Source organism: Astyanax mexicanus, chromosome 8 (genome assembly GCF_023375975.1).
Source record: "Astyanax mexicanus isolate ESR-SI-001 chromosome 8, AstMex3_surface, whole genome shotgun sequence".
Lineage (NCBI taxonomy): Eukaryota > Metazoa > Chordata > Actinopteri > Characiformes > Acestrorhamphidae > Astyanax > Astyanax mexicanus.
Window position 1 is genome coordinate 10,742,276 of NC_064415.1, and position 13,060 is coordinate 10,755,335.

General features: G+C 36.2%; 1 protein-coding gene across 9 annotated transcripts in view; it reads left to right on the forward strand.

Annotated features, from left to right (window-relative positions):
• The first annotated feature begins 3,568 nt into the window (after window positions 1-3,568).
• LOC103026130 (zinc finger protein 521) overlaps window positions 3,569-13,060 on the forward strand; it is a 250,362-nt gene continuing 240,870 nt past the window's right edge. For 3 of the 9 annotated variants that reach the window (XM_049483079.1, XM_049483080.1, XM_049483081.1), the window contains exon 1: window positions 3,569-3,722. Coding sequence is in view for 6 of the 9 variants with exons in the window: in XM_049483073.1 (XP_049339030.1) it covers window positions 4,701-4,740 (40 nt within the window). In the remaining 3 variants the exon portion in view is untranslated. Of the gene's footprint in view, window positions 3,723-3,748; window positions 4,741-13,060 lie in introns of those variants that run through there. The other 6 variants (XM_049483072.1, XM_049483076.1, XM_049483077.1 and 3 more) reach the window with 3 other exon arrangements.

A 13,060-nucleotide genomic window follows, 5' to 3' on the forward strand; every position in this document is an offset into this window, starting at 1 on the left:
AGGGGTTTTTTTTATTTCTTTTTTTCCTTTGTCTCCCGAATGTATTATCATGCTGTCTTCTATTGTGGTTTCTTTGTATTAACTAAGAATTTTACAGAATTAAAAAAAAAAATGCTTATAATTGGAGTTTACAAGCTTTCAATGTGTATCTGCAGTACTGAAACATAAAATATTGCTCAGTGTTAAAAAAATAATATTATTTCTAGTTTAAAAATATCAAATATTTTTAAACTATTATTCTTCTTAATTGCTTATTTTTTACTCATTCCAGAGCGCCCTCTGGTGGTCTGACAAACCCAACAGCTGCAGTTCCTTGTCCAGCCACTAGGCGTAAGTGAGTCGGAGCTTGTGCGCAGGTGCAGACACTAATTACCAGTCAGCGGCTTGTTTGGTTTGTTTGTTAGTTGTTGTTTTTTTTTGCCGTTTTTGAGTCAACAGCTTGTGTTTTTTGGAATGTTTAAACTAACGCACCACCTACAGAAAGCAGAGTGAAGACTTTTAACCTCTCTGGAGATTTCTTCTTTCAGCTCATACAGTAAGTAGCTATTATTAAACAAAGCAGCAGAGCTAACAAACACCACAATCCACACACAACAGCAAACAACGCAGACCATATTTAACCACCATAACCAACAATACAGCAGCAGCAACAGCAGCAGTCAGATAGCTTATGCCAGCCAGCATGGTCAGAATATGGAGGTTTTAACACTAGACTAGTAGGACTTTAATTTTGTTTAAATTTGTGTTTCCAGTCTGAGCTCCATAGATCGTGCAGTTTTGCATTTCTGGTCACTGCCTGTGGGTTATTTTACTGTAACAACATTTCCTTCAAAAAAAAAAAAAAAAACTATTTCCTTCACCTCTTTCTGCTTCTTTCTTTTAAATAAACATTTGCACAGTTGTTTTACATATCGTATAAAAATATAGTGCTGATAGGCCAAAATATAAAAGCATTTCTTAAGTAGTTTATTGGTTTAGTGATATGAAAGTGAAGCTAACAATGTTGTCAACGTCTTTAAACAGGAGGCAGGTACTGTCCAAACTCTTTTACCATAATAATGTGACACTCCTGAAACTGTATCCTTAAAACATTGCCTTTCTGAAAATGTTATGACTTTACTCTTAAAATATAATTACTTTAATTATAGAAATGTTCTGACTTTACTTCTAAAATCGTATTACTTTAATTCTCAAAATATTCTGACTTTACTCTTAAAATATTACTTTTATTTTTTTAAATATTATGACTACTCTTAAATTATTACTTTAATGCTTAAAACATTCTGAATTTACTCTTAAAATTAAATATTTTTACTTTAATTCTGAAAATTGTATGATTTTACTCTAATTTATGACCGTATTCTTTAAATATTATTACTTTATTCTTAAAATTGCCTGACTATTCTTATTATTCTGAACACTTTTAAAATAATATTACTTTTATTCTCAAAATATTATTACCTTAATTCTTAAAATATTATTACTTGTATTCTCAAAATAATTCTTAAAATATGATTACTTTTGTTCTCAAAATATTTTTACTTTCATTCTTAAAATATACTGACTTTATTTTTAAAATATTACTTTTATTCTCAAAATATTGACTGTATTCTCAGAATACTATGACTACTCTTAATATATTAATACTTTAAGTCTTAGAATATTGACTGTGTTCCCTAAATTTTATGACTTTTTTCTTTAAATGTTGTCTTTATTCTCAAAATATTATGCCTTCATTTATAAAGTAGAATAACTATTTTCAAAATATTATGACTTCTCTCAAAATATAAAACTTTATTTTTTTAGTGGTCCAAAAACGCTGTTGTAATTCTCTTATTAGACTCAAGGAGTCATAATATAACTCCTTATAAAACAACGATGAAAATAATATTCTTTGTGTAAGGAAAAAAAATGCCAGGGTTTAATGAACTCTGTAAGTGATGAAATTGTAGCTACACCAAAAGCTACTGTTTATTTAACACGGGCAGATTTACTGTTTGGTCCTCGAGCTCTACCTGCCTGAACATTTCAGTCTATGCTGGTCACGTGTCCCTGGAGGCTCTGGTTACCTGGATCAGGTGTGTGAGATTAGGGGTGGGGGGTAAACTCTGCAGGGTGATAGATCTTCTTGACCAGCTCTGAGCACCACTGTACTCCTTTACTTTCTGACTAAACGCTGTAAATCCTTCCTATTTAACAGATCAGAGAAGCGGTGCTGTTTTCTTTCTGCACCCGTTTTCACACAAGCCCCTCCTTCCTGCGCTGGGATTGGTTTATGAACAGCTCGAATTTGTAAATTATCCACCAATCCCGGATCAGGAGGCGGGCTCATACTAAACCAATGCGTGTCCAAGATGAGAGACCCGAGTAGCCAATGGCAGCGCAGGAGAAGGGACGGAATTAGCCAATCTTAGTGCGCTGAAGCTGTTTTAGGAACCAATCACATGAAAAGCGGGCGGGCTTAGTCTGAAAACGGGTGGGAAAGTTGAGAAAGAAGGGAGGAAAAAAAGTAATGAACAGAAAAACGAACTTGGGCGCTGAAAAAAGAGAAAATAAAATACGAAAAAATAAAGCATGTACTTAAAAACACTTTAAAATACTTTAAAAACATGTTTAAATTGCATACTGAGTTTTAAATACGTTTTTCCTGCACCCGTTTTCAGCACCGGTGATAACTTTCTTTTTTGTGGTAGTATTTATTTTTGTTCATTATTGTTTGTTTGTTCTATTAACTTTTCCTTCTTATAAGCATTTTTCCTTTACAAAAATAGGCGCGGGCCTTAGAGTGTAAACCGGTAGGAAATGATAAAAATAACGTATAAAAAAATTAATAAAACAATTATCTATAAAGTAAAAACTTTATAAAAAGTTTATTTTATTCTGTAATAAAAAAAAAACACGTTTGTGTTGACTTTTTCCTTTTTAATTTTCTTTCCTTACTTTCCTTTTTCTTTCTTTTTTTTTTAAACTTGACCTTTTTGGACTTTTTACCTTTTTTTTTTTTTACCAAAAAAGTGTGTGGAGCTACTTAAACACGGGAAAGTTGATTTAAATGTATTTTTTTAAGTTAATTATTATTTTTTTAAAACATTTTTTAAACCCGTGTTTTGCTTATTATTTTTCCTTCCTTCCTTTCCTTTAACTTTCCCTTGTTCAGAGCACCTTCTTTTTTCTTTACTTTTTTTATAAAAAGCGGGCGGAGCTACTTAACGTAAACACGGCTGAAAAAGTTGAAATATGTTTTTTTATATATGATTATTTGTTAAAAAAAAAAGACTTATTAATACTTAATAATAACATTTTATTCTATATTTTATTTTTTTATTTCTTCGTATTTTTTAAACATTTTTTACACCCGTGTTCTGCCTATTTTTTTCCTTTTTTTTTTCTTATTTTCTTACTTTCTTTTCTCTCTCTCTCTTTTAAACCCTTCCCCTCATGCCGAAGCGAAAAGCTAGAGAGAGTCCGGATCCTTGCGCGGATCGGATTCTCCACCGGGTTTTGCCACCGATTCTTTTTTTTTTTTTTTTTTAATCATGCCTCTCCGTGAGTGCTCTAGCGCAGGCAGGCTGACAATGATTTCCTCAGTGATTACGTACAGAGCGAGTCCCTGCGGGCTCCGGGCCCCCTCTGGAGCCATCCGCATGGCTTTGGGGGCCTCGCTTCCATTTTCCATTATTATGTGGACTACCGGAGCGACGGCGCAGTCCAAGACCTCGCAGGTTTGTGATGAGGAAGGAGCTGCTGCTCGCATCCTCCTCTCCTTCTGCCTCCTCTTCTTCTTCTTTTTCTTCATCTTTCTCCTTCTTCTTTCTCCTCCTCCTCCTCCTTCTCTTCCTTCTTCTGCTCCTCTTCTTTTTCTTCTTCTTTATCTTATCTTTCTTTTATTGCTGATTATTATTTTTTTAACAACTGAGAAAGACAAAACAACCTTTAAGACGCCGACTTTCCTCCGGTTCTTTTGAACAGCGCGAGAAGTGACACTTTGCGGTGTTTTCGCAATTTTGCGGCGTTTTTGGTTTTTCACGCTTTTTGTTGATTTTTTTTTTATTTTGCGCGGTTTGTTCTTTTTCTTTTTCTTCGCATCTCTCGTGATGTTGCAACGCGATGCGAAGCGCGTGGGCATTTTTATTTAATTTTGCATCTTGATTTTTTTTTTTGCAATATTACATTAGCGTTATTATTTTTCGCTCGTGCGATTTTCTCCATTGCACGTGCGTGCGCGCGCCCGCCCGCCCGACACGGCGAAAGCAGCAAGCGAGCGAGCAAGCAAGAGAGATTCAGAAAGCGAGCGAGCTAGCGCGAGGGAGAAAGAAGGAGAGAGTTGCGGCGCGGAGATGGTCGCGCGACGGCTTTTTCTAGTGCACGGTGCACCATCGTCCTCCTTACACTTTCTCCCGACACCGATTCCGTGCAGTTTTTAAGTCGGATTTTTTTTTTTACAAAATAGAAATACCTCCCTCCCCTCCTCCTGCTCCTCCAAACCGACCCCCTCTCCTCTCTTTCCCCCTCCTCACTCCCTCTTTCTCTCTTTTTCTTTCTCTTTCCAAGCAAAGCATTACATTTATTTAAAACTCCCTCGCGCCAGGGCTCTTTTTCCTCTCTTTTTCTCTGTATTTCTTTTTTCTTTTTTCTTTTTTTGAGTGTTTTGGTTTTACCCTCTCACGCACTGAACGCCGTCCTCCTTCCCCCCCGTTAGGATGTCGCGCCGCAAGCAGGCAAAACCAAGATCACTGAGAGGTAAGTGCTGTCTGTGTGGCGAGGCGCAGGCGTTCTGATGCATTATAGCGCTTCTGTAACGCTTTAGGTTCGCCCCTGTGAAGGCTGCACGCGGTCTGAGGGGTAGAGCGCGTGTTTGTTGTCGAGGGGGCAACTGAACTTTGGAGATGCTGTATTTTGGGTTGGGGGAACTGTTGAGTTTGAAGACTGTGGAGGGATGTGGCTAGAACACTGTTTGGTTGAGTTTTCTTTTTTTTTGGGGGGGGGGGGGATGGTCAAGTGACGTTGCTTGTTGAGTTTAACACTTGGTGGTGGTAGTTTTGATGAAAGGGGAGGGGGCTTAAAAGAGCAAAAGAGTAGAAGTAACAGTCCAAGCTGTTTCTCTTCCATTCCAGAGTGGTCAGCTTAAACCTCTTTAAACTTTGGAGATTTGGTGGATTTAGGTGTATTGGTGGGGACGGTTGAGTTTGAGCACTGCTTGTGTTGTGAGCTGTTCTGTGGAGGAATGTGGTTGGTCCAAAGATTGGTTGGATTGCGATATAGAAGGCATGTAGGATTCTGAGTTTTTTGCATTTTTAGAGAGTTACCGCTTGATTGTGTGGTTTTGTTTGTGGAAGGGGGAGGGAGGATAATAATAAAAAAAGAGGACTTTTTATTCCATTCATGTACTTTTCTGGAGAGGTTGTCCTAAACCCTTCATTGTGGTTGGGGGTATTAGAAGTGGTTGTTGTCATGTGAGATACAGTTCATAAATTGGCAAAAATGAAAGTACGAGATTTTTTTTTTTTTTTGGAAGGGATGCAGCAAATATTTGGCAATTGAAACTGTTTCACTGTAAATAACCAAAAAACGCTTTCGTTTGTGAACAAACTGAAAAATCTATGCCAAACAACAACGTTTTGGATGACGCAATGAAATTGCAACCAGATTGGGTGTTAAAAATGTTTAAAATAAGTGTTTTTGCTCTTTCTTTCTTTACTTTTATGCATCCAGTACTGTACCAAATGTTTGTTTGTGTTTGCTTTTTTTGCCAAGATTTTTCATTTTACTGCATCCCTAGCTGTTTGTTGTTTGCAGAGTTTAACAATTAGTAGCAGTACTATTTTGAAGAAGGGGTTAAAAACAACAAAAAAAAGAGATGTGGCCGTGGGGTCATATGACTATGCTTGCAGAATTTTACACTTGGTGGTGGTAGTTTTCTTAAAGGACAGGTGGGGTGAAATAAAGAGGAAACGAAAGAAAATGTGTACTTGGAATACTGTCTGAGATGTTCATCCACCTTTCTGGAGAGGTCAGCTCAAAGGTCACGTCTCCTGTGGGTTGGGTTGTAGGGAGGGCTCTTGATGTTCTGGTTGTTCAGGTGGGGGGTGGACCTCCTGGAGCAGGTCTGGGACTGGTGTCTGCTGATGTCTGCTGGTGTTTAGATTGTTTAGGACTGTTGTGGAAGGTTAAAGAGGAGGTGTAGGACCATTGTACACCCGTTGACCTTAAACTGGCTGTATCTGAAGTTCAGTAAAGGCACATATGTGATACTAGCTGAAGACTGTTTTATTTATTTTAGCTGGAGAGTAGTCTGTACTGGCTATAGTTTAACTACACAGGAAAGTAGTGTGAAGAAGAGTATGAAGACTTCACTTTAATCGCACACACACACACTCTCTCACACACACACCAGTGCACGCGCACACACTGGGGAAAGTAAATAGAACGCAGACTTTTCCCCCTGTCGCCTTTGAGGGTAGCCACTGGTATTCATGGCTAAGCTCCAGTTCATCTGGCAGCCTTTGTATTTCGCTCAGCAAATAATTGTCCACAATTTCACATTCTCAGCTTGTGGTCTGGATGCCCCCCCCCTCGTTTGCTCTCCTTTTCTTTTTTTTCCGCTCCCCTTTTCGTTCTCGGAAGTCATCATCTCAAAGGAAGATTACATGGTCCGCGGTGTGTTCCTCCAGTCACCATTTTAAATCAATACCTCAGGGAGCAGAGAGGATGAACACAATCACGTCTCTCTCTTCTTACACACAAAGAAAGCCCGGCGATGACGGACGCTGGAGCTCAGACGTTTGGACGTTTAGAGAGTAGTGACAGCGCTCTGTTGTGAGGAATAGAAAAGTGGAGAAGTTGTATCTGCTTGAAGTGATCGCATCTGCTTTTCAGCTGAACTTTGCAGTTTCGTGTCGTCGGTGATGTTTGTGTTGCGTTGTATTTCGCAATAGTTCTAGGAGAACAGTCATTGGATTTTTGGCAATTATGTCCAAGGAGTTTGTCGGTTGGTTCATAGATATTTGTGCATCCTAGTGAGCAGATTACTACTTTATTAAAGGTAGTGATAAACATTATAGAGTAAAGCTATCGTTGATATCGTCGCTGTTCTATAAAAAACAATTATCTCCAAAACAGCAATTTCACAGTAGAGAGAAAAAAAACTTATAAACTTTCAATGGAAGTAATGTAAACAGAGTTTATTTCAGGTTATTTTTAACTATTTCTAATAGTCTGTTCACCAAGAAATTCTTCCACAGTGTAAGGGACAGTAAAAATCTACAAAAATGGAGATACTTGTTTTTCATTGGACAGCAACGGGATATGGTCAACATTTATATAACGATATATCTTAATTTAGTACCAATATTCACAATATGGAAGCCCCCCCCCCCAAACAAACTGTCAAGAATTCACACAATCTGTACCAAGAAACATCTAAAAAATGAACTTGCCAGTTCTTGTAATTGTAGTTCATGTAGTGACAGATGCTGTAACAATGTAAGTTGAAATATCTACTGTATATAATATACTGGATTCTCTATTGTGATATACAGTATAGTCAGTATAGTCAAATCAAATCATATCAAATTTATTTGTAGAGCGCACCATTTTACAACTGAGGCTTTTTACAAAGCAGCTTTACAAAAATGTGATCACAGGACAGAGAATCAGACAAAATGTTGATGAGAATCTTTATTATCAGTTTGTCATCAGGTTTGGCTGATATGAAGAGCTCTGTGTCATCCACATAACAAGGAAAATTAACGTCATGTTTTTTTTAATGACTTTGCACAGTGACAGCATGTATAATGAAATAATAGTGATCCTAAGATAGAGCCTTGTGGAATTCCATAGCTTACCTTAGTATAATTGGAAGATATATTGGAAGGTTAAGTAAGATTTGAACCATGATAAGGCAGTTCCAGTTCCAGTGTACTTTTTGTAGTTCATGAAAGTGTAAAAGGATGTACGGCATTATGTGCAGTATCGAATCGGATTTATAGTGTATCTTGTAGTATTATGAACACCAGTTTTTAACAAACTAGTTTAGAAAATTAAGTCATTTAGTCATTGACATGGTCAGTGTTTAAACATCATGGTCAGTTTTAATTGTACTTTATCATAGAAGACTGCCATGGTTGCAGTAAAGCAGTTATTTTTGGTTGCATGCAACGTGCTGTTTGCAAAGGGATGTGAGATAATATTGTTTTTGGAATTGTGGCAGTATTGGCAATTAATTGTGATTGATTGTGATATTTACAGTTGATGATAAATTATTTATTTATTGAACACATTCTCTGTTCACTAAAATAAAATATTGAATTGTTAATGTGGTAAACTGTGTTGTAATAACTCTTAATACATTTTCACTGAGGATTGTGTCCGTATATATAAAAAAAGCCCAGTTTTATATTTCATTATTACAAAAATACTTCTAACTTTCTAACTGGATGTAGTGCGTCTGAAAGCTGATATCTGTGTAGCTCTAACAGTGTTTGACTGTGAAGAAAATAGGCTTTAATTCCATACATGCATCAAGTCCTCCTGGGTTTAAGCTGCATCAGTTCAAAACTATAGACTGTTTCAAATGGTTCTGTGCAGACTATGTTTGTAATAGAGATGTGTAAGAATCATGAGTGTGATCATAGAACCTAATAAAATGGTCTTTAGACCTTTTACAGGTTCTTCACACTCGCTTATCCCGCATGGTTCTTCATGTGAACAGAGGTTTATGGTATAGATAGAACATATTGCTGCTTTCTGGTGGTGATAGTTCCTCATTAGATCACCAGCTTCTTAACAGTTATGCAATTCATCTTAGTTAGTTCATATAAATTAGTAAAGTGATATATATTTCCACATTTTAAAATCAATATGAACAGTATACAAGCTAAAGGCCTACAGCAAATGTACCTTCAAATGGCAATTAATGAAATGTAGCTTTTAATGAATGTCAGTCAGTGATAGATGCTGTTAATAATGTACATTTTGTGCCATATCGTGCCATACACAATAATATCGCCAACATTTTTGAATATATCTGAAATATCATGTCATATCACCCACCCCTAATTATCACATCAGGGTACTACTTTTTTTCTGTTTTTATATAAAAAAATTCACACTGTTTTCATTTCCCATTATATATCTACTAGAGACAGTTCATATCTGTCCAGTATCATTTATTTTACTTTAATCCTTTATATATGGGGATAAATTTGGAGTGCATTATTAGTATCATGACATTCTAGATCATTGATCATTGACTGTTACAAATCTGATCTAAAATTATTGTATTATTATCTCAGTTAGCTGTGTACCATATCATTCATATCTTATTTAACAATAATTTAATTTTCATTCTGGTGCAGTTGTGTATTCTTGAAGTATATATATTTTTTAATTCAGTGTTTTGTTATATCGCTAAGAGTATCGTTAGCACAAAAATATCATGAAATATCGTGATATTATTTTAGGGCCATATTGCCCACCCCTAGTTCAGATTACGTCAACTCATTCAGTGACTGGACTGGATGATATGATCAATATTTCTATTACAATATTTCTATTAAAATCAATATGAACAAAGATCAGTACAAACTAAAGGCCTACAACAGATGTTATTGTCAGCCAGGCCGTTATTATAAATAAGAACTTGTTCTTAATGACTAGCCTGGTGAAATAAAGGTAAAGTAAAATAAAATAAAAAGATGTACCTACAAACTTATGAAAAAAATATTTTTGTCAATGTCAGTGACAGATACTGTAAATAATGTATGTTAAAATGTTGTCAAAATGGTATTACTGTTACTAAAATGTTTTCTATTGCAGTAGATTATATTATATTGTTGCCGAATTATTGTCCAGTCCCACAAAACTGCAAGCAATATTTCATAGATGCAACCTGTTAGTTGCTTCTGGTAGACTTTTCATTGTGATAGGTGTAGCTTTAAGAGTTTTTATAGCATTATTACTGAAAAAATGCAACATTCACCATCATGTTATCTAAATCCGCTTTATAGGAGAAGTAAAATCCTTTTTGGCTTTTAATGGAAATCAATGAAAAAAAAATAAAGATTGTATTCCATTTCTCTTGGTCCACTCATCATAGAATTTTGTGTAAATATAAAGAACAGCTGGCAGATTCAGATTGTATCATAAGAGGAAAATTGCCAAATGGATATACAATGTTTTATGTGTATCTTTTAATTTGTCAGTTTTCTTACAGAATTAGGGTCATCCTTTTCTTACTATACCTGTTATAGGAACCATTGAATTGGTGAGTGTGCAATACTACCATTGCATTCCAGTGGCGAAATAGCTCAATTTAAAGCAGTGAATTGCAGGATTGGAATGCAATATTGCATGGATGCAACCTGTATTATACATCATATCATTACTGCCAATTAATTTCAGGTAATTTAGATCATTACTACCCACCCATTTGTCATTAAATGTTGATGCATTGATAAGAACAACTTCCAGATTCACGATATGCCAAAGTTTTTTATTGTGACTGTAATGATCTGCTTTAATTGTGTAGTACATTAGTTTATTGTTTATTGCTTTCAAATGGTGCATTTTTTTATGCAATGCAGTTAATTCATAGAAACCATTGAAGTGCATTTCAGTGGTCAGATTACTTCATCTCATGCAGTGAACTGCAGGACGCAATGCAATCATGCATGGATGCAACCTGTGGTCTGCTTCTGGGAGGCTAACGTTGTGATCTGGGTAGCTTTAACAGCCTGTATGAAGAGGAAAAAAAGAGCTGTACGTCCGTACACACACATAGCATTGCTATCTTGCAAAAAACTTAAACTTAACTTAAAAAGGGCAAGTTTATTAGAATAAAAACCCTTTTTACATGAATACTTAATATTGTGTAGTGAACTGCAGCACTGCATGCATGGAGGCCACCTGTGGTTTGCTTTTGGGAAGCTTAATGCTGTGATCTGTGTAGCTTTAACAGTCGATATGCAGGAAAAAGACTGAAAACTTGCAAAGATAACCTCCTTATTTTAACAGTGATCAAGTCAGTCTTTTTTGGAGTAGAAACAAAGCTAGTAAGCTAGTTGAGAATAGGGTTAATTTGGTGAATATTAGTAAGGGGATGATTTAGGCATGGAAAGCTGGGATTGTCCAAATTAAAAGCAATTGCAGTGTTAATTCTGCGACTTTTCTTGGTCTTTGGATGCAAAATAATGGAGCAATTATATCAGAATGGGTGGTTTTGTTAAAAAATATATAGATTTTTAATGATCTTCACTTGGCTGTAGACACATATTGTTAATAATATGCTTTATTTTTAATTGGATTAGAAATAATGTGTATTAGAATGTGTATTAGAAATCTAGATGAACAGAATATTAAATGCCCACTGCACTGAAATATATACACTTATGTTCATTTTACTGCATTTGTAAATAGTGATGAGCAATAATAATTTGATATTTTACTGTTTATTATGATGAATTTTATTGGAATAACTCTAATGCTCTTCTGAAGTCATTGTAGTTTGTGTCAGCACTGAGATACAATGACAGACTTTATGTAGTTCACTATTAAGAACAAACTTGTACTATCATTGTACTAAGTACTTTTTGGAGTTTTTTAAAATTTAACTGAATTTGTGTAATTAATCATGAAATTAAGAATTTAACCAACTTAGTCTTGCCCATGTAATGTTATTCTGTTTTTGTGTTCTTTAAAAGACTTTTTCTTAGGTTAATATTTTTTCTGTGTGTGTGTGTGTGCTCATGTAGAAGAACATACAGATATTTCAAGCTTTGGTGCATTATCAGAAGATGATGATAAATCAAATGTGTAACACAGTTTGTGTGAGAAAACTGAACAAATCTCATTAGTAGGGGTGGGCAATATGGCCCTAAAATTTGCATCACAATTGATTAAGCATATTCTTAGCTGTGTGACAAAATAATAAAAAAAATGTCTTTATTCATTTCAAAAATATAATAATGCAACAACATAAATGTTTTGAGTAGTATTTTTTATTTTAGTATAAATATAACAGTTTCAAACATTCAGTAGAAACAAAACAATCTGTAAACTTTTTCCTATTTAGTAAATAGTAACCTACTGAGACTGTGAATTTGTATAAAATAGAAATTATGTAACAAAATAAATAATGTGACATTTGTTTGTGGAGCATTGCTGTTAATTATTGTTGTCTGTCTGGAGTAGAAGTAAAGCTGCTAAACTAGCTGAGATTGGGTTTGATTGTAAATTGAGTCATCATGACATGCTGAATATTTTTTGCGTAATTTAAATATTATTATTTATGTCTGAAAAAGTGTCTGTATCTCTCTCTTTTTTTTTTTCGTCTTGTATTTTTTTTTGTCTCTGCCGAGCCGAGTCATAGTGAGCAGTATGTGTGCAGGGAGGATAAGTGAAGGTATGTGTCGGCCAGACGCCAGGTGAAAGCCCAGATGGAGGAGGGATAGAAGATGCCAAACAAAGCACATATAGCCTGGGCAGAATGTGAAACGTGATCCTCTGCTTTCCCCCGAGCGTCGGAGCGGGAGTTTGTCCCAGGCTGGATGTGTGTGTAGATTCCAGGGAGGCCCTTAAAGCAGCCTTTTCTTCTTCTGCTGCTTCTTCTGCCTTACAAAGACCCATTTCAATATAGTGTAGCGTGCGAGACGGCGGCAGCAGCGGCGGCGACGGCGTTATTGCTTGGGGGAATAAATGGCACCGGCGGAGGCCATACATCATCCTCTTGTATGCAAACACTTCAACCTGCGCCGCTGACATTTACCCAGGCCTGCCTATCTGCATGGCTCATCCCAGCCGCCTGTCACTCAGCTCCGCCGACCCGGCACTGCAAACGAGACGCTTGCCACGTTGCTGTATCTATCATTTTCTCTCTCTCTCTGTCTTTTTACTATCTCTTACTATCTCCTCTCTCTCTCTCCTCCCTCTTTCTCGGTCATCTTTCTGGAACGTCTGTGGTCATGCTGTGGTGTCTGGCCACTGCACTCCAAACGCAAAACGAACACCAACTGCCGTTTATTGGCTGGAATGTTTCGAGGGATTTCCACATACGCAAATATAT